Source organism: Anomaloglossus baeobatrachus, chromosome 4, assembly GCF_048569485.1.
Source record: "Anomaloglossus baeobatrachus isolate aAnoBae1 chromosome 4, aAnoBae1.hap1, whole genome shotgun sequence".
In the NCBI taxonomy this organism is placed as follows: Eukaryota; Metazoa; Chordata; class Amphibia; order Anura; family Aromobatidae; genus Anomaloglossus; species Anomaloglossus baeobatrachus.
The window spans coordinates 659,157,762-659,180,700 of NC_134356.1; the positions used below are offsets into that span (position 1 = coordinate 659,157,762).

Consider the following 22,939-nt stretch of genomic DNA (forward strand, 5'->3'; position numbering starts at 1 on the left):
GAACTGGTGCAGCTGAGCCATGTTTGTAGGTCGCCTTGCTCGCATCGTTTCAATATGATTGAGATAAAGGCTTTGTGATGGCCACTCCAAAATATTGACTTTGTTATCCTTAGGCCACTTTGTAACCAGTTTGGCAGTAGCTTTGGGTCATTGTCCATTTGGAAGACCCATTTCCACCCAAGCTTTAAGTTCCTGGCTGATGTCTTGAGATGTTGCTTCAGTATTTCCACATAATCTACTTTCCTCATGATGCCATCTATTTTGTGAAGTGCCCTAGTCCCTCCTGCAGCAAAACAACCCCACAACATGATGCTGCCACCATGTTTCACAGTTGGGATGATGTTTTTAGGGTTCAAAGCTTCTCCCTTTTTCCTCCAAATGTAACGATGGTCATTATGGCCAAACAGTTCAATTTACTTTCATCATACCAGAGGATATGTTTCTAAAATTCAAGGTCTTTGTCCCTGTATGCATTTGCAACCATTAATCTGGCTTCTTTATGTTTCGTTTGGAGTAATGACTTCTTCCTGGCAGAGTGGCCTTTCAGCCCATGATGATACAGTACTCGGTTCACTGTGGATAATGACACAATCTTACCAGCCTCCGCCAGCATCTTCACAAGGTCTTTTGCTTTTGTTCTTGGGTTGATCTGCACATGTCTGACCAAAGCACGTTCATCTCTGGTACACAGAACCCATCTCCTTCCTGAGCGGTGTGATGGCTGGACTTTCCCATTTTGTTTGTACTTGTGTATAATTGTTTGTACAGATGAACGAGGCACCTTCAGGTATCTGGAAATTGCACCCAATGATGAACCAGACTTGTGTGAGTCCACAATTCTCTTCCTGAGATCTTGGCTGATTTCTTGTGACTTTCCCATGATGCTACACAAAGAAGCCGTGTGTTTCAGGTGTGCATTACAATACATCCACAGGTGTGTCTCTAATTAACTCAGATGTTGGCAATAAACCTATCAAAAGCTTCCAAAGACATGACATCATCACATGGGCTGTCCAATATTGTTTAAAGGCACAGTACTCTTAGTGTATGGAAACTTTTGACTTTGCAGAAAGTAATGAAAATGCCTTAAAACATTCTCTCTCACTCATTATTCTGGCATTTGGTAAATAGAAATAATTTTGGTTCCTAATTGACCGAAAATGGAAAAGGTTTATTCTGATTTCATGTCAGATAGTGAGAAAAACCTGCAGATGTGTCTTTATAGAGAGCGGAGGGGAAAACCTGCAGATGTGTCTTTATAGAGAGCGGAGGGAAAAACCTACAAATGTGTGTGTGTGTATAGAGAGTGGAGGGGAAAACCTGCAGATGTGTCTGTATAGAAAGTGGAGGGAAAAACCTGCAGATGGATCTGTATAGAGAGCAGAGGGAAAAACCTGCAGATGTGTCTGTATAGAGAGCGGAGGGAAAAACCTACAGATTTGTCTAATAGAGCGTGAAGTGAAAAACCTGCAGATGTGTCTATAGAGTGGATGGAAACTTCTGGTTTCAACTGTATATACTCGGTATTAACTGCGTACTGTCAATGTTGTAAATATACGGTGGGTGCTTCCTGGGTGTTATCCCTTTAAATCAATACATAGGACCCCCCTCCCCCATTCTTTGTGGTGTGGATCTTACAAACTGGTTCTGATCCATGTTGTAATTCGTGGGATCCTTCATTTGTAGTCAAAATATTGGCCGGTGAGATGGATCGTACCTGACCAGCACCGGGTATATCCTGGGAGATAGTGAAGAATTCGGCACAATTTGCGGCCATTGCTGAAGATTAATGTAGAGGAACTCCCCATCCCCGGTCGGAGTGACGCCGCCATCTCTGCTTTATTGTAGTAAAAAAAAATATTAAAAAAGTGGAGAAAGATATTAAAGGATTCATGGATAAAATGCAGAAACCCTCCTCGGTCCTGGGCACAGCGCGCACCACGGCTCCCGGGAACGTACAGAGTGACTACCACGGCCTCAAAGTCCCTGATGTGGTCCTCGCCCAGCACTCGGGGACAGCTCGGTGGTGTCCAGTATGGAGGCCAGTATGGAATATAGATAAGGAGGTGGATTGCTGCATCAGCGAGCAGCCACCACAGGCAGGTCTTCTGGAGGCAACACCCCCCCCTCCACAACCTCCCGTCCTGTGTGTGAAGACGACGGATCCCAGACAAGGAATGATCGGCCACCATGTCACCCAGGGGTCACTCTAAGGTGATGCCGACAGTCTTTAGGGCGTCCACAGCCCATTGTGGGTACTTGTCCTTTGTGCCGTACATGGTCCTCATGAAATCCTGCACGAATTGCGGGAAACGACCGGTCACAATGCTCTCCTGCACCGAGCGCATCAGGGTCAGCTGCGGAAAGGGAGGAGAAAACAGGTTATGTCCTCCCAACATGTCACATAGCTCCTCCCACATGAATCACCATGTAGTGGGAGGAGCACACTCTGTTACATAGCTCCTCCCACTTGACACCCTGAATTGGGAGGAGCAGACTCCAAGTCACATAACTCCTCCCTCCTGTCACCCTGTGTAGGGAGGAGCTGACTTCATGCCACATAGCTCCTCCCTCCTGACTCCATGTCACATAGCTCCTCCCTCTTGACTCACCCTGAACTGGGAGGAGCAGACTCCATGCCACATAGCTCCTCCCTCTTGACTATCACCCTGTGGTGGGAGGAGCTGACTCCATGTCACACAGCTCCTCCCTCCTGACTCACCCTGTAGTTGGAGAGGTAGACACTGTCACATAGCTCCTCCCTCTTGTCACTCTGTGGTAAGAGGGGCAGCCTCAATGTCACATAACTCCTCCCTCATGACTGTCACCCTGTGGTGGGAGGGGCAGACTCCGTGTCACATAGCTCCTCCCTCCTGACTCACCCTGTGTTGGGAGGGGCAGACTCCGTGTCACATAGCTCCTCCCTCCTGACTCACCCTGTGTTGGGAGGGGCAGACTCCGTGTCACATAGCTCCTCCCTCCTGACTCACCCTGTGGTGGGAGGGGCAGACTCGATGTCACAGTATAAGTGTCCCCTGTAGATACCCGCAGTCGTGGTGTCGGCACATACCTGGTACGCTATGTTATGGATGGTGATGTGATGCATGGCCGCGGTGTCACTTTTGTACAGAGCATGGATATAGGCGCGGGAATATCTAGGGAGGAAATCAGCAGACTGAGGACACAGATCTGCGGTCACTATGTATAGATAGTAATATGCAGGACGTTACCTCTGACACGTGGGGCATTTACAGGCCGCGTCTATCGGCTGGAAATCCTTCGCAAACTGCTTGTTCTTTATCTGAAGAGATCCCCACGGGACCAGCGCCGAGCCAAACCTCTACAAGTGACAAAACAAATATATTAGGAGGTTCTGCAGCAGCTTAGATGTGTGTATTAGGAGTGTCTGCAGCAGCTGATGTGTGTATTAAGAGGTTCTGCAGCAGCTGAGATGTGTATTAAGAGGTTCTGCAGCAGCTGAGATGTGTATTAAGAGGTTCTGCAGCAGCTGAGATGTGTATTAAGAGGTTCTGCAGCAGCTGATGTGTGTATTAAGAGGTTCTGCAGCAGCTGAGATGTGTATTAAGAGGTTCTGCAGCAGCTGAGATGTGTATTAAGAGGTTCTGCAGCAGCTGAGATGTGTATTAAGAGGTTCTGCAGCAGCTGAGATGTGTATTAAGAGGTTCTGCAGCAGCTGAGATGTTTATTAAGAGGTTCTGCAGCAGCTGATGTGTGTATTAAGAGGTTCTGCAGCAGCTGAGATGTGTATTAAGAGGTTCTGCAGCAGCTGAGATGTGTATTAAGAGGTTCTGCAGCAGCTGATGTGTGTATTAAGAGGTTCTGCAGCAGCTGAGATGTGTATTAAGAGGTTCTGCAGCAGCTGAGATGTGTATTAAGAGGTTCTGCAGCAGCTGAGATGTGTATTAAGAGGTTCTGCAGCAGCTGAGATGTGTATTAAGAGGTTCTGCAGCAGCTGAGATGTGTATTAAGAGGTTCTGCAGCAGCTGAGATGTGTATTAAGAGGTTCTGCAACAGCTGATGTGTGTATTAAGAGGTTCTGCAGGAGATGAGGTGTATATTATGAGGTTCTGTAGCAGCTGAAGAGTGTATTGGAAAGTTCTGCAGCAGATGAGATGTGTACCATGAGTTTCTGCAGCAGCTGAGGTGTGTATTAGGATGTTCTGCAGCAGCTGAGGTGTGTATTAGGATGTTCTGCAGCAGCTGAGGTGTGTATTAGGATGTTCTGCAGCAGCTGAGGTGTGTATTAGGATGTTCTGCAGCAGCTGAGGTGTGTATTAGGATGTTCTGCAGCAGCTGAGGTGTGTATTAGGAGATTCTGCAGCAGCTGAAGTGTGTTTTGGGACGTTCTGCAGAAGCTGGGATGTTTACTATGAGTTTCTGCAGTAGCTGCAGTGTATATTGCGAGGTGCTGCAGAAGCTGAGGTGTGCATTATGAGTTTCCGGAGCAGCTGAGATGTGCACAATGAGGTTCTGCAGCAGTAAAGCTGTGTATTAAGAGGTTCTGCAGCAGTGGAGATATGTGCTATGAGATTCCACAGATGCTTCACATTTAAAGGGTTTGTCCATCAATAGCTTTTTGTTGTGTTTTTTACATAAATGCATGTATTTGTGCCAAAAAATATAATTGTAGCAATTCAGAATAATTAAACCTTTTGCTGTTTGGCTTTTACAAGCTCTTTGTTTCCAGCACATTCAACCTTTACATGGTCTGTGCTCATACAGCTAAGAACATACAGATAAAAGTCACAAACTCCCCATCAGAGCCATGCGGGCTCACTGACCGACACTCAGTTACCTCACTCTGCAGCCAGCAATAGAGCGCAGCACAGAGGCTACAGAAGCAAACCCAGCCTTTATATTAAAGTGGTATTCTCATGTTTAGATGTTATCCCCAATCCATAGGATCCTGATTGCTGGGGTCTCACTGCTAGGACCCCCAGCAATGCCGAAAACGGAGTCCCTGAAGATCCCCGGGTGAATGGATGGATGGTTGATTACGCTCAGATGCACATAATTGGAGCGTATCTCCATTTACACGCAGCTCTTCTTGGGGTAGGGGGGTCCCGTGGTCGGACCCCCAGTGATCGGGATGTTATAGATGGGGGGGATAATGTTTAAACTTGTGAAAAGTCCAATACATTTAATGAGGAAAAAGAAAACTGTTCCCAAATGTGGCGGACGCCCCTCTATTGTCACGGTGAGATTACAGGAGCCCCCCGGAGGACGGGGCCTCATTGTCTGCCAAGGATTAGTGGAATTACTGAAGATTGGGGATTTGTGGAGCGTAACACGAATAATGAGAACGTGGCCCCCATATTCACCGAGGAGTGACGATAACACCGGACCCAGAGGGGGGAATCCACCAGGAGCCCAACATGGCCGACCCCCCCCAGCCCAACAGGACTCTTATCCGACACAAGCCTTTTTTTATATTATATTAACCCCAACGTGACCATGTCATAGTGTTCAGTCTGCAGAGTGGAGCGATACATAGGGTCTCACTGCCCATATGGATCAAGGGGCTTCACAGAATTAACAGAGTGTCAGCCAAGGGGGGCCACAACTGCAACCCATCGGCACCCCGAGATCGCACAACACGGGGCCGATTGGCAACTTAAACGATGTGGCAATTTGTTCGCACCTATAGAACGCTGCGGTCACAGATTGACAGCAGCAACTAAGTAGTTGATGTCAGTGATCAGAGCACGCTCTGGTCGCTGCTGTTGGATGCAGGCTGTATAACACAACTGGCATCCGTCGAGCATGAAACAAGATCACATCACAGGGGGAAGATGGGCAACTTAAACGTTGCGGGTACATGTTCACCCCTATTGAATGCTGCTGCCAAAGAATGACAGAAGCAACTAAGTAGTTGAAGGCAGTGATCCGAGCACGCTCTGGTAGCTGCTGTTGGATGTCGGCTGTATAACACAACTGGCATCCATCAGAAATGAAACAGAATTGCATCATAGGGGAAGATGGGCAACTTAAACGCTTTGGCATCGTGTTCACATCTATTGAATGCCTATGTTATAGATTGACAGCAGTAACTAAGTGGTTGATGGCAGCGATCGGAGCAAGCTCTAGTCGCTGCTGTTGGATGCCGGCTGTACAACACAACCGGCATCTGTGGGCATGAAACAGGATCACATCTCAGGGGGCAGATGGGCAACTTAAATACTGTGGCAACATGTTCACGCCTATTCAATGCTGTGGTCATAGATTGACAGCAGCAACTAAGTGGTTGATGGCAGCGATCGGAGCAAGCTCTGGCTACATGTTCTCCCCTATTGAATGCTGCTGCCTAAAGGCCCCATCACACACAGAGATAAATCTTTGGCAGATCTGTGGTTGCAGTGAAATCATGGACATATTGTTCCATTTGTACACAGCCACAAACCTGGCACTGATTGTCCACAATTTCACTGCAACCACAGATCTGCCGCAGATTTATCTCTGTGTGTGACAGGGCCTTTAGAATGACAGCAGCAACCAAGTAGTTGATGGCAGTGATCGGAGCACGCTCTGGTCGCTGCCGGCTGTATAACACAACTGGCATCTCTGGACATTAAACAAGATCACATCACAGGGGGCAGATGGGCAACTTAAACGCTGCGGCTACACGTTCGCCCCTATTAAATGCTGCTGCCAAACAACGTCAGCAGCAACTAAGTAGTGGATGGCAGCGATCAGACAGCACTCCGGTCGCTGCTGTTGGATGACGGCTGAATAACACAACTGGCATCCGTTGGACATGAAACAGAATCACAACACAGGGGGCAGATGGGCACCTTAAACGCTGTGGCAACGTGTTCACGCCTATTCAATGCCGTGGTCATAGATTGACAGCAGCAACTAAGTGGTTGATGGCAGCGATTGGAGCATACTATGATCACAGCTGTTCGATGCCAGATATATAACACAATTTTTAACTGCTTATTGCTTTGTTCTCCTGGAGATAATCCACCGACACAGATGTCTGGCAGAGGCTTTCCTACAAAGAACCCAGGAACGAGCACTAATGTGCATGGGCGAGATGTCTGAAGCATGGTGAGGTCAACCGCCATCTAATGTGTATAAGGGCCTTCAGACAAACAAAACAATTGGATGAACGTTTGCTCCGGGCATCAACCCTACTCCTGAGAGGGTTAGGAGGTTCAAGTGTCTTCATCCACGAGGCAGAAGATACTTACGGCCGTCCTGGTGGGGAACACGCAGTCAAACATGTCGCACCCAAGAGCGACACAAACTACCAGGTCAGTGGCGTATCTGGAGAAGAGAAATATGGATGAAACTGAAAACTTTTTACCTATAGATACGTCGTAGATTAATCGGGACCTGGGAGATGAGACTCCACTGTTATGATTCAGTGACCGAGAAGGCTCAGAAAAAGGACAAAAAAAACGGGAAACCCAGAATGTTACCAGAGTGGTTGGAATCTCAGATCTCAGCGAACTGCAGACCTAACACTAACACACAACTAGAAGTAGCCGTGGGGCGAGCCTACGATGACCTGGTCGCCTCAACACAGCCGGAGAACTAATTATTCCTACAGAGAAATACAGGAAAGGCTAATCTGCCTCGGAGTAGTCCCCAAAGATATAGATAGCCCCCAGATGACAGTGATATAGGAAAACACAATACACAGGTAGAAAACAGATTCAGCAAAGATGAGGCCCAAACTATCTAAAATAGGAAAGGACAGAAAAGAGCACTGTCTGCAGCCGTGCAATAACCTAGAAAAAGGAACCAACACTCCTGATATGGAAAAATACTGAGCCCACACGGACTCTCGCCCACTATATCAGTACTCAGGTGTTACTGGGATCGAAACAAAACACTAATATAGTGGAGGGACTGAAATTAGTACCAAGCATGACAAAACAAAATACATAGCAGAATATGGAGCAAAATACACAGACATTCCCAGCAGGGAATGATCCAAGTCCACACAGGCAAAATAGGAAATAAGCCTTTGTAACTAAACAGAAAAAACAACAAGAAAGTGGAAACCACCAGCAGAGGTACAAAGACCGAACTTATCTGAAAGGAGTTCTGGTAGACACAGAAGGAAGGGCTAGCTTCAGAATGTCCTTAGCACACAGGACAACACTGAGCATCGGCCAGGAACAAGAGAACACTACTCAGTTATATAGGCCCAGTCAGAACACCCCGATTGCCAATCATCCCCAGCTGGCTGGTTTCTATTCAGCAAGTCAACTTCATTACCAGCACTGACCACAAGAGGGAGCCCCAAACTGGAACCTAGTCCAAATGTATAAACAACACTCCACTGAGGCTGAGGAAAGCTGTGAAGATCAGTGACGGGGGTCTCAATATCAAGAACGATGGATGTGTGGTATAAGCCGGGCACAGAGTGGAGCGACGACCCCAGAGTAATCAATGAGGAAGATGAGAGTGATTGCGAAAAGGTGGAGCAAAGGGCAGTGTAGACAAAAAACTAAGACACAATGAAATGGAGACCACCATGCTACAGCCCAGGCTGAGAAGCTCATTGGTGTGGACGACTGTACCTGGTGCTGCAGTACCAGACGCAGCCACAACCATATGGGTGGCGCTGTGCAGACTTTGTTATACAGATCCCCAGAAGTTGAACTCCAGCGGATCACACATGGACAGCCACCAGAAGAAAATAAAAACGTCTAACAAGTCAAAAGTGTTGATAGATGGGGCAGAGCTGCTCAGCTGGGCGATATGCCCCTCCATCTCTGACACAAGGCCGAACAAGCGGTGTACATACACACAGATGTTCTATGGATCCATGCCGAGCTCCCATCAGTCCAGCACTTTGCCCCTTCGGTGGGGGTCTCCACACCCACAGATGAAAACTTTTGCAATGCCCCCCCTTTGGGGAAAGCGCGGAAATCAACTAAAGGCCGATATGTCCAGAAGGACCTTACCCGACTCCCATAAGGTAGCGAGGTTTGTCCTTGGGTAAGTAGTCAGTGCTGAGGGTCACCATCCGCCAAAAGTGGTCCTTCTCCTCCCCTCCACTCAGGCCTCCAATGGCAAATCCAGGAACGTCCCGCTTGATCATCTCTAAAAGATATATAATTTTCTTTTTACAGATTGAAAACTAAAGTTACAAAATGTCAATGGAAGGAAAGAGGAATGGAAGACTGTGATTAGTCGTGTGGTCTAAATAAGACCCCCAGGATACAATGCTGGCAGCCACCACTAGAGGGAGCTCAAGGGATGACAATATTCATATAGTGAGCTCAGGGGCTCCCTCTGGTGGTGGCTGCAGGCAGAAGCTAATAATTATATGTAACTAGCTTCGCCCGGGTTAATAACTGTTGTTAACAAAATAGAATGTATTAACATTCCCGGAATAGAATGTATTAACGCCCGGGATAGTAACTGTTTCTCTCCCATTCTCTGTCTGTCTCCCCCTCTGTATATATATCTCTCTGTCTCTCTCTCTTTGTCTGTCTGTCTCTTTCCCTGTCTGTCTCTGACTGTCTCTGTCTTTCTCCATCTGTCTCAATCTTTTTCCCTGTCTGTCTATCTATCTCTTTCCCTGTCTTTGTCTGTCTCTTACCCTTTCTTTCCCTGTCTGTCTGTTTCCCTGTGTCTGCCTCTTTGTCTGTCACTTTCCCTGTCAGTCTGTCTCTGTCTGTCTCTTTGTGTGTCTCTTACCGTGTCTATGTCTGTTTCTTACCCTGTCTATGTCTGTTTCTTACCCTGTCTGTGTCTGCCTCTTTCCCTGGCTTCATTGTGACACGCCTACATTCCATATAAGGGCGTGGCTGCGCATTCTTCTGAAGTTGTGGCTGCACAGTGGCTCCCAGCTCCATTCGCTTTAATGGAGGCAGGTTTTTTGGCAAATAACTGTAAAGCGCGGGGTTAAAATTTCCCCTCAAAACATAGCCTATGACTTTCTCGGGGTCCAGACGTGTGAGTGTGCAAAATTTTGTGGCTGTAGCTGCGACGGTGCAGATGCCAATCCCGGACATACATACATACATACATACATACATACATACATAAACACATTCAGCTTTATATATTAGATGTCTGGAGCTCAGCAGGACAACACAGGAGCCCCAACTACTATAAGGAGATATTAAATAAATATATTTCAGAATTTAACAACTACTGATATCAAAACAGAGGAAAAAATGCTGTTCACATATGGACTGGACTGCAGGAAAGTGCGGCAAACACCAATTAAAATGGTTACACTCCATGAATAAACATGGACTCTATAAGGAAACCGATGATCATGGAATTAAATTCTTAAAATGAGATTCACTTCCACAGACGATCATTGGAGAGACGGTGCCAAAGCTCCTGAGCATTTGTCCAATAATCGCTCCAAGGACATAGTAGTGAGGAATTTACATTATGAGCCCCAATGGGGAGAGTGATGATAATGTCTGTAAAGAGCTGTGGAATATGATGACAATAAAAAAAAGAGGAAAAAAAAAATTAAAAGGGGTTTTCCCAACTGAAAAAAATTCATTTTAATCAATAGATCTTGGAGTAATAATAATATCCATAATTAGATGTTATATAAAATATTCCTGTGCTGAGATAATTTTATATATGTGTCTCTACTATGTACTGTGTAATGGCCGTGGAGGACATCTAATGGATGTACCAATCCTGTGAGGCTGCAGGTGGCTATTTTTAGGCTGGGGGGACCCAATAACCATGGGTCTCCCCAGCCTGAGAATACCAGCCCCCAGCTGTCTGCATAAATGCATAATTATCATTGCTGGGTATTAAAATTAGAGGAAACTGCACAGCATTTTTTTTTATACATTATTTATTTTTACAGTCCACAACCAATCACAGACACTGGTAGTATGATTGCAACCACAGAAGGTGGACAGGGGAAGCAGTGAATATGCATGAGAGCTAATGAGCGGACATGGACACAGTGTGGAAGACTTGGTAAGTATAATTCTCCTGCTTTGCAGACTCCTAGCCCTTACTAGCACTATTTTACAGAGTACAAGTTACGTTCCCATAGACTTATATGGGGTTAGGGGTCCGCGCTTATGTCCGGGTTCAAGTCCAGTCTTCAACGGGTTTGTGGTTTTTTTTATAAAGTCTAGTTGGACCCGCCAAACCCAACCATCTGCGAGTTCGCGCATCTCTAGTCTAATATATAAAGCTGAGTGTATGTATGTATGTATGAGTATGTGTGTATGTCCTCTAAAGGAATCCACACCGCCGCATTTACAACCATGAAATTTTGCACAGACAACTCATATGACTCAGGGAACATCATAGACTATGTTTTGAGGGGAAATGTTAACCCCACATTTTATGGTTATTCGCCAAAAAACCTGCCTCCATTAAAGTCAATGGCGCTGGGAGCTACAAGGCAGCCAGAATTCAGAAGAATGCGCAGCCACGCCCTTAAATGGAATGTTGGCATGTCACAATGCAGCCAGGGAAAGAGACAGAGACAGACCGGGAAAGGGAAAGAGAGACAGACCGGGAAAGGGAAAGAGAGACAGACCGGGAAAGGGAAAGAGAGACAGACCGGGAAAGGGAAAGAGAGACAGACCGGGAAAGGGAAAGAGAGACAGACCGGGAAAGAGAGACAGACCGGGAAAGGGAGACAGACCGGGAAAGGGAAAGAGAGACAGACCGGGAAAGAGAGACAGACCGGGAAAGAGAGACAGACCGGGAAAGAGAGACAGACCGGGAAAGAGAGACAGACCGGGAAAGAGAGACAGACCGGGAAAGAGAGACAGACCGGGAAAGAGAGACAGACCGGGAAAGAGAGACAGACCGGGAAAGAGAGACAGACCGGGAAAGAGAGACAGACCGGGAAAGAGAGACAGACCGGGAAAGAGAGACAGACCGGGAAAGAGAGACAGACCGGGAAAGAGAGACAGACCGGGAAAGAGAGACAGACCGGGAAAGAGAGACAGACCGGGAAAGAGAGACAGACCGGGAAAGAGAGACAGACCGGGAAAGAGAGACAGACCGGGAAAGGGAAAGAGAGACAGACAGGGAAAGGGAAAGAGAGACAGACAGGGAAAGGGAAAGAGAGACAGACAGGGAAAGGGAAAGAGAGACAGACAGGGGAAGGGAAAGAGAGACAGACAGGGAAAGGGAAAGAGAGACAGACCGGGAAAGGGAAAGAGAGACAGACCGGGAAAGAGAGACAGACCGGGAAAGGGAGACAGACCGGGAAAGGGAAAGAGAGACAGACCGGGAAAGAGAGACAGACCGGGAAAGAGAGACAGACCGGGAAAGAGAGACAGACCGGGAAAGAGAGACAGACCGGGAAAGAGAGACAGACCGGGAAAGAGAGACAGACCGGGAAAGAGAGACAGACCGGGAAAGAGAGACAGACCGGGAAAGAGAGACAGACCGGGAAAGAGAGACAGACCGGGAAAGGGAAAGAGAGACAGACAGGGAAAGGGAAAGAGAGACAGACAGGGAAAGGGAAAGAGAGAGACAGGGAAAGGGAAAGAGAGACAGACCGGGAAAGGGAAAGAGAGACAGACCGGGAAAGAGAGACAGACCGGGAAAGGGAAAGAGAGACAGACCGGGAAAGGGAAAGAGAGACAGACCGGGAAAGGGAAAGAGAGACAGACCGGGAAAGAGAGACAGACCGGGAAAGAGAGACAGACCGGGAAAGAGAGACAGACCGGGAAAGAGAGACAGACCGGGAAAGAGAGACAGACCGGGAAAGAGAGACAGACCGGGAAAGAGAGACAGACCGGGAAAGAGAGACAGACAGACCGGGAAAGAGACAGACAGACCGGGAAAGAGACAGACAGACCGGGAAAGAGACAGACAGACCGGGAAAGAGACAGACAGACCGGGAAAGAGACAGACAGACTGGGAAAGAGACAGACAGACCGGGAAAGAGACAGACAGACCGGGAAAGAGACAGACAGACCGGGAAAGATACAGACAGACCGGGAAAGAGAGACAGACCGGGAAAGAGAGACAGACCGGGAAAGAGAGACAGACCGGGAAAGAGACAGACAGACAGGGAAAGAGATAGAGAGACAGACAGAGACTGGGAGAGAAAAAGAAAGACAGTTACTATCCCAGGCAACGCCGGGTACTACAGCTAATAAAGACTATAATTCCCAGAACATCAGTCATCAGAGAACCCTATTAGTGGATCACGGAGCAACAGAGAATGCTGGGAAATGTCAGCTCTGAAGCATGCAGAATTATGGCTCATATAACTGGCTGCACAGTGATACCCACCATCCAAGCACTTCTTCCGCAGCTCAGCGTCCAGACCTCCTTGAATGATGGCGAACAGGTTCTGTTTCTCCGGGTTCTGGTTGGCGGTGATGCAGCGATCCAACCAGCGGATGGATCTGAAGCCAGAAAATAACAAACACGTCACGTAACATCCCATAATTACAGACGTGGATCGCTGCACGTGAGCGCCTCCTGCTGACCTGTACATGGCCTCCTCCACCCGGGGGCCTGTGACTGTGCTGCTCACCACATCGTCCAGCTGCATCATGATGTCGGAGCCTGAGAGTGAAGACAGAGGGGAAGGGGTGAGAAGGAGCCGCTGCCGGGGCACATTGTGCTGTCTACCATCATCTTCACCTGCGGCTGCTCAGCGGGGGAGGAGAGTCCCTGCCTTCCTAGACATATCTGCTCATCCAGCTGCAGGCCCAGGGCTTAGTGGGTATCCTCCCTTCTCCCAAGGGTTCATGTGGACCGGCTCTCCCAAACCTAATATGCTGACTTGCAATTTGGTATCCACCAATCACACGTCAGGGAACAGCCCCTTGTATCCTGTGACGTCTGCGTCTAGCACAGGCACCGTACTGCGGTGACATCATAATACCGCCTGCACCAGCCATGGCTTTAAACAAAAAGAATGGTGGGGCAGAGCGCCTGTAGTTTGCTGCCCCATCCTGAAAATGGTGATGTAGTGCAAGGGGCTTCAAGGCACAATCGCAAAATATTGTAACCCCCATAAATGACAACATAGGTCTGCATGGGAGCTGCGTACATAAAATGATAAGGCTTCCTGATAGAGTTCAGCAGATCAGGCCTGTTCATAGCTTGTCAGACCCCGCGATGTCATAAAGGGACGCACGTAATGGCGGTGCGTGAGGCCATGTGGGCCTAAAAGGCAGCCAGGATGCCCTGGTTTGGCCGCCATGAGGGTCTGGAGCCTGGACCAGGGTAAAGCAAATCTTCCTTCTCATCCCTAATATGATGACCCTAGAGGGAATGGCCATGTTACGTGCGTCTCATCAGTGCTAGCACCTGGCAAAAGACCTTACATCAGTATTGTGTGCGCTGTCCCTTTAAGACCAGATCATGACCCTTTTTACGCCTCTTACCCAGCGCGTTCTGGATCTCTATGGATTTCTCCGGCGTGAGCAGAATCTCTTTCCCGTCATACGGAGAGGTGAAGTGCACACCGTCCTCCGCCACCTTGGAGAGCTCCACCAGCGACACCATCTGGAAGCCTCCGCTGTCCTACAAGGATTATTATGGGGAAAGTCACAGACACAGGAAACATAGCACTCAATAGGTGGCGCCTCAAAGAAGCCTCAGTGGTAGGAGGCGCTGAGCTCCGGAGAGCGGCTCTCCACTGTCGCGCTACATCCCTGCACTCCTCGCTCTCCCTCCCTGAAAGGAAGCACTGTCATTCTCCGCCACGGACGGCTTATTCACTGTTGCCCGACGTCCCTATGCGCCTCCATGTGGGTGCCTCCTCCACCTGCTTCCCGGTGGCCGTGCAATGCTGTCCTTCTCTTAAAGGGCCAGCGGGCCACTCTTGAAAGTGCCTCTGAGCCTATCACTGAGAGGCACTGGGTACTTAAGGCACTCTCCCACTAGGGGAGGTGCCTGATTAACATCTTCAGTCTCCTAGTCAGTTGTACTCGGTCTCTCTAGTTGTCAAGTCACCTGCCCGTCCTGTACTGTCCTGTTTGCCCTGTTCTGCCTGTACCTGGTCCCAGCCCGTCCTAGCCTTTTTGTGTCTAATCCTGTCTCCCCCCATACACACGCGCAGGTGGTATCTCCCCCATACACACGCGCAGGTGGCATCTCCCCCATACACCCACACACAGGTGGTATCTCCCCCATACACCCACACACAGGTGGTATCTCCCCCATACACACGCGCAGGTGGTATCTCCCCCATACACCCACACACAGGTGGTATCTCCCCCATACACCCACGCAGGTGGTATCTCCCCCATACACCCACACACAGGTGGTATCTCCCCCATACACCCACACACAGGTGGTATCTCCCCCATACACCCACACACAGGTGGTATCTCCCCCATACACACGCGCAGGTGGTATCTCCCCCATACACACGCGCAGGTGGTATCTCCCCCATACACACGCGCAGGTGGTATCTCCCCCATACACCCACACACAGGTGGTATCTCCCCCATACACACGCGCAGGTGGTATCTCCCCCATACACACGCGCAGGTGGTATCTCCCCCATACACACGCGCAGGTGGTATCTCCCCCATACACACGCGCAGGTGGTATCTCCCCCATACACACGCGCAGGTGGTATCTCCCCCATACACACGCGCAGGTGGTATCTCCCCCATACACCCACGCAGGTGGTATCTCCCCCATACACCCACGCAGAGGTGGTATCTCCCCCATACACCCACACAGGTGGTATCTCCCCCATACACCCACACAAGTGGTATCTCCCCCATACACCCACACAAGTGGTATCGCCCCCATACACCCACACAAGTGGTATCTCCCCCATACACCCACACAAGTGATATCTCCCCCATACACACACACACGCAGGTGGTATCTCCCCCATACACCCACGCAGGTGGTATCTCCCCCATACACCCACGCAAGTGGTATCTCCCCCATATACACACCCACGCAGGTGGTATCTCCCCCATACACCCACGCAGGTGGTATCTCCCCCATACACCCACACAAGTGGTATCTCCCCCATACACACACCCACGCAGGTGGTATCTCCCCCATACACACACCCACGCAGGTGGTATCTCCCCATACACACACCCACGCAGGTGGTATCTCCCCCATACACCCACGCAGGTGGTATCTCCCCCATACACCCACGCAGGTGGTATCTCCCCCATACACCCACGCAGGTGGTATCTCCCCCATACACCCACGCAGGTGGTATCTCCCCCATACACCCACGCAGGTGGTATCTCCTCCATACACCCACACAAGTGGTATCTCCCCCATACACACACACACGCAGGTGGTATCTCCCCCATACACCCACGCAGGTGGTATCTCCCCCATACACACACACAGGTGGTATCTCCCCCATACACCCACACAAGTGGTATCTCCCCCATACACCCACACAAGTGGTATCTCCCCCATACACCCACACAAGTGGTATCTCCCCCATACACCCACACAAGTGGTATCGCCCCCATACACACACACACACGCAGGTGGTATCTCCCCCATACACCCACGCAGGTGGTATCTCCCCCATACACCCACGCAGGTGGTATCTCCCCCATACACCCACGCAGGTGGTATCTCCCCCATACACCCACGCAGGTGGTATCTCCCCCATACACACACACACACACACAGGTGGTATCTCCCCCATACACACACACACAGGTGGTATCTCCCCCATACACACACACACACACACATAGGTGGCATCTCCCCCCTACACCCAAACAGGTGGCATCTCCCCCATACACACACACACGCAGGTGGTATCTCCCCCATACACCCACGCAGGTGGTATCTCCCCCATACACACACCCACGCAGGTGGTATCTCCCCCATACACACACCCACGCAGGTGGTATCTCCCCCATACACACACCCACGCAGGTGGTATCTCCCCCATACACACACCCACGCAGGTGGTATCTCCCCCATACACCCACGCAGGTGGTATCTCCCCCATACACCCACGCAGGTGGTATCTCCCCCATACACCCACGCAGGTGGTATCTCCCCCATACACCCACGCAGGTGGTATCTCCCCCATACACCCACGCAGGTGGTATCTCCTCCATACACCCACACAAGTGGTATCTCCCCCATACACACACACACGCAGGTGGTATCTCCCCCATACACCCACGCAGGTGGTATCTCCCCCATACACACACACAGGTGGTATCTCCCCCATACACCCACACAAGTGGTATCTCCCCCATACACCCACACAAGTGGTATCTCCCCCATACACCCACACAAGTGGTATCTCCCCCATACACCCACACAAGTGGTATCTCCCCCATACACCCACACAAGTGGTATCGCCCCCATACACACACACACACGCAGGTGGTATCTCCCCCATACACCCACGCAGGTGGTATCTCCCCCATACACCCACGCAGGTGGTATCTCCCCCATACACCCACGCAGGTGGTATCTCCCCCATACACCCACGCAGGTGGTATCTCCCCCATACACACACACACACACACACAGGTGGTATCTCCCCCATACACACACACACACACACGTGGTATCTCCCCCATACACACACACACACACACATAGGTGGCATCTCCCCCCTACACCCACACAGGTGGCATCTCCCCCCTACACCCACACAGGTGGTATCTCCCCCATACACCCACACAGGTGGTATCTCCCCCATACACCCACACAGGTGGTATCTCCCCCATACACCCACACAAGTGGTATCGCCCCCATACACACACACACACACACGCAGGTGGTATCTCCCCCATACACCCACGCAGGTGGTATCTCCCCCATACACCCACGCAGGTGGTATCTCCCCCATACACCCACGCAGGTGGTATCTCCCCCATACACCCACGCAGGTGGTATCTCCCCCATACACCCACGCAGGTGGTATCTCCCCCATACACCCACACAGGTGGTATCTCCCCCATACACCCACAAAGGTGGTATCTCCCCCATACACACACACACACATGCAGGTGGTATCTCCCCCATACACCCACGCAGGTGGTATCTCCCCCATACGCCCACGCAGGTGGTATCTCCCCCATACACCCACACAGGTGGTATCTCCCCCATACACCCACGCAGGTGGTATCTCCCCCATACACCCACACAGGTGGTATCTCCCCCATACACCCACAAAGGTGGTATCTCCCCCATACACCCACACAAGTGGTATCTCCCCCATACACCCACACAAGTGGTATCGCCCCCATACACACACACACACGCAGGTGGTATCTCCCCCATACACCCACGCAGGTGGTATCTCCCCCATACACCCACGCAGGTGGTATCTCCCCCATACACCCACGCAGGTGGTATCTCCCCCATACACCCACGCAGGTGGTATCTCCCCCATACACCCACGCAGGTGGTATCTCCCCCATACACACACACACACACACAGGTGGTATCTCCCCCATACACACACACACAGGTGGTATCTCCCCCATACACACACACACACACACACACATAGGTGGCATCTCCCCCCTACACCCACACAGGTGGCATCTCCCCCCTACACCCACACAGGTGGTATCTCCCCCCTACACCCACACAGGTGGTATCTCCCCCATACACCCACACAGGTGGTATCTCCCCCATACACCCACACAGGTGGTATCTCCCCCATACACCCACACAGGTGGTATCTCCCCCATACACCCACACACAGGTGGTATCTCCCCCATACACCCACACACAGGTGGTATCTCCCCCATACACCCACACACAGGTGGTATCTCCCCCATACACCCACACACAGGTGGTATCTCCCCCATACACCCACGCAGGTGGTATCTCCCCCATACACACACACAGGTGGTATCTCCCCCATACACCCACACAGGTGGTATCTCCCCCATACACCCACACAAGTGGTATCGCCCCCATACACACACACACACGCAGGTGGTATCTCCCCCATACACCCACGCAGGTGGTATCTCCCCCATACACCCACGCAGGTGGTATCTCCCCCATACACCCACGCAGGTGGTATCTCCCCCATACACCCACACAGGTGGTATCTCCCCCATACACCCACGCAGGTGGTATCTCCCCCATACACCCACGCAGGTGGTATCTCCCCCATACACCCACACAGGTGGTATCTCCCCCATACACCCACGCAGGTGGTATCTCCCCCATACACCCACACAGGTGGTATCTCCCCCATACACCCACAAAGGTGGTATCTCCCCCATACACACACACACACATGCAGGTGGTATCTCCCCCATACACCCACGCAGGTGGTATCTCCCCCATACACCCACGCAGGTGGTATCTCCCCCATACACCCACACAGGTGGTATCTCCCCCATACACCCACGCAGGTGGTATCTCCCCCATACACCCACACAGGTGGTATCTCCCCCATACACCCACAAAGGTGGTATCTCCCCCATACACACACCCACGCAGGTGGTATCTCCCCCATACACCCACGCAGGTGGTATCTCCCCCATACACCCACACAGGTGGTATCTCCCCCATACACCCACACAGGTGGTATCTCCCCCATACACCCACACAGGTGGTATCTCCCCCATACACACACACAGGTGGTATCTCCCCCATACACCCACACAGGTGGTATCTCCCCCATACACCCACACAGGTGGTATCTCCCCCATACACCCACACAGGTGGTATCTCCCCCATACACCCACACAGGTGGTATCTCCCCCATACACCCACACAAGTGGTATCTCCCCCATACACCCACACAAGTGGTATCGCCCCCATACACACACACACACGCAGGTGGTATCTCCCCCATACACCCACGCAGGTGGTATCTCCCCCATACACCCACACAGGTGGTATCTCCCCCATACACCCACGCAGGTGGTATCTCCCCCATACACCCACACAGGTGGTATCTCCCCCATACACCCACACAGGTGGTATCTCCCCCCATACACCCACACAGGTGGTATCTCCCCCCATACACACACACACACGCAGGTGGTATCTCCCCCATACACCCACGCAGGTGGTATCTCCCCCATACACCCACGCAGGTGGTATCTCCCCCATACACCCACGCAGGTGGTATCTCCCCCATACACCCACACAGGTGGTATCTCCCCCATACACCCACACAGGTGGTATCTCCCCCATACACCCACACAGGTGGTATCTCCCCCATACACACACACACACGCAGGTGGTATCTCCCCCATACACCCACGCAGGTGGTATCTCCCCCATACACCCACGCAGGTGGTATCTCCCCCATACACCCACGCAGGTGGTATCTCCCCCATACACCCACGCAGGTGGTATCTCCCCCATACACCCACACAGGTGGTATCTCCCCCATACACCCACACAGGTGGTATCTCCCCCATACACCCACACAGGTGGTATCTCCCCCCATACACCCACACAGGTGGTATCTCCCCCCATACACCCACGCAGGTGGTATCTCCCCCCATACACCCACGCAGGTGGTATCTCCCCCCATACACCCACGCAGGTGGTATCTCCCCCATACACACACACAGGTGGTATCTCCCCCATACACCCACACAAGTGGTATCTCCCCCATACACACACACACACACGCAGGTGGTATCTCCCCCATACACCCACGCAGGTGGTATCTCCCCCATACACACACACACAGGTGGTATCTCCCCCATACACACACACACAGGTGGTATCTCCCCCATACACACACACACAGGTGGTATCTCCCCCATACACACACACACAGGTGGTATCTCCCCCATACACACACACACAGGTGGTATCTCCCCCATACACACACACACAGGTGGTATCTCCCCCATACACACACACAGGTGGTATCTCCCCCGGTGCTTGTGCTCATTCTGGGGGCATGAAAGTAAACCCTGCGCCCCCAGAATACTGAGGGAAATGGTCATATTTGCTAATGACGTGTATTTGAGAAAACGCTTATTATTTCATGTACTATCATTTTTTATGTGTTTCTTATCATTGATAAATCCCCCTTTAAGGACCCCCAGAGATGCCCCCCCCATTCCATCTTCCCTCTCCACACTTACAGTCAGGAGGTTGCGATCCCAGCTCATGAAGCCGTGGAGGCCGTTAACTTTCTTCATTATTTCTGGGCCCTGATGGACAAAAAAAATAAATAAAAGGGATTAAAAGCTGTTATGTATGGGAAGTGGGCAGGTCATGTGCCTAGACGGACCGGGGGAGGGTGATCAGGGCACTCAGTACAGGGGAACAGAAGGCTACAGGACAGGTGATCAATGTATGATCTCTGGGGGTCCCACAGCCACCACCAGTCCCTAAACAGGGGTCTATAGGACACTGACGGATGGCTCGGTCTATGGAGCTGGTGGGCAGACGCAGGGGGCTTAGGACCCCATTATTGGGACGGGAGATTATCCCAGCTACACAACCTGTGTGCCTCACAAAATAATACTGGGACATCTTTATTTTTTTTTAAAGTTTGCGTTGTTCCGCTCCTCTTTTACTCCTCCTGGAAATGTATTGGAAAAAAATAAAATGCTGGGACTATAAGACCGAAATATAAAAATGAAGCCGCTAATTACACAGGACGGTCAGCGACAATCCAAACCTGACGGATATTGTCACAGTTTATTCCTCCAGGGGATCTTCACTTTGTCCCGCAGGATCGAAATATATAGCAAAAATGGCATCACTGTGGCATTTAAGTGGTTAAACAGCAGTAATCGGAGCTAGCTCTGGTCGCTAATCCTGGATTCTGCTCCTGAGCCCCCTCCATACACCCGCAGGGCAATAATCATATATTTCCAGGAGGAATAACAGAGGAACAAGCTGCTTCTAGCTTGATTTGGCATAGAACTAAGTCACGTGACGCCTATCAGCCAATGGGATCAGGAGGCAGCTTCATTTGCATATTGGGTTGGAAAAAAAAAACATTCAAAAATGAAAAACTTTATTAGACACAGAATGTAATCCTGGGAGTTGTAGTGAAGTGATCGGGCTGAGCAGACAGCAGCCGGTGTTATAATCCGTACCGGCCTCATTCCCAGGTGGTAGGTGTTCCCCAGGCAGATCTCACAGCCCAGGTCCCGCAGCTGATCGGCCGTCACCCCCTTCATCGTTCCCTGAGTTCCCACCGGCATAAACACCGGAGTCTTCACGGGCCCGTGGGGTAACACCAGTTCGCAGGCCCGAGCTTTTGTGACCGGACATTCTGCTAAAACCCGGTGAATTAACGCGTGTCCTTTGGGCGCCGCCATCTTCCCATTGACAGTCGGAAGTGACGTCATGCGTTCCAGCATCTGAGCGGAAATGATTTTTTTTTTATTTATTTAAACAACTTTATTGAAAGTGATACACTGCTTTTTTTTACATTTTACTTTTTTTTTGTATTAAGACAACTTTATTAAACACTAATAGATACAGTCACTATTGTAACATGGGCATGCTGTCATTTGTAGTTCTGGAACATGGTACAGCCTATGTACGGGTGTAGTGTGATGGCTGCACTCACATCCATGAAGGAAAAATAAGTCTAAATCTCCACTAAGTCATATAGACTTGTAAGCTAGGTTACCAAACGTTCATCGATTCCCTATGCTGGCCACCTTCCATCCGCAGCGCCACATTATAGCATCCAGCCTGTTCCAGTCATTGCACTGGTTACCCATCCGTTAAAGGAACATTGCTGAAGTTAGTTTGTTTGTCTAGTTTCTTATTCTGCGTTTTTTTTACAAGTTTAATACGAAAAATAAAGAAAAAAACATAAAAAAATACAATGTAGTGAGGAGCCCTACTGTGTATGCATACATACATATATATATACATATATATATATATATATATATATATATATATAAGCAGCTACAGTACATTATAATACTGGAACAAGCATGGCCATCATAGTGGGCACTGAAGAGTGTTGTTGACAGGGTTAAATTACTTTGGGCCACAGATCTCACATCACCATTACGTGGATGGTGATGGCCGGTAACAAATTCAGGTCACTCCA

At 50.3% G+C, this 22,939-nt stretch overlaps 1 protein-coding gene across 1 annotated transcript; it reads right to left on the reverse strand.

Annotated features, from left to right (window-relative positions):
• Positions 1-1,172: 1,172 nt before the first annotated feature.
• QTRT1 (queuine tRNA-ribosyltransferase catalytic subunit 1) lies at positions 1,173-22,207 on the reverse strand. The gene is made up of 10 exons (XM_075343114.1): positions 21,963-22,207; positions 20,997-21,065; positions 14,340-14,478; positions 13,434-13,512; positions 13,234-13,349; positions 8,943-9,081; positions 7,215-7,290; positions 3,231-3,340; positions 3,071-3,155; positions 1,173-2,357 (listed from the first exon to the last, which is right to left on the reverse strand). The coding sequence occupies exons 1-10, from the start codon at positions 22,185-22,187 to the stop codon at positions 2,205-2,207; spliced, it is 1,191 nt and encodes a 396-aa protein (XP_075199229.1). The 5' UTR covers positions 22,188-22,207; the 3' UTR covers positions 1,173-2,204.
• Between the last annotated feature and the right edge of the window lie 732 nt (positions 22,208-22,939).

What these genes read in the sequence shown, in the direction of transcription:
- QTRT1 (XM_075343114.1), bottom strand. Translation starts at nt 22,187, where the DNA reads ATGGCGGCGCCCAAAGGACACGCGTTAATTCACCGGGTTTTAGCAGAA. An exon ending in ACCACCTGGGAATGAGGCCG is followed by an intron (nt 21,066 to 21,962) that starts GTACGGATTATA and finishes TTTGTCCATCAG; the next exon opens with GGCCCAGAAATAATGAAGAA. An exon ending in AAATGCCCCACGTGTCAGAG is followed by an intron (nt 3,156 to 3,230) that starts GTAACGTCCTGC and finishes TTTCCTCCCTAG; the next exon opens with ATATTCCCGCGCCTATATCC.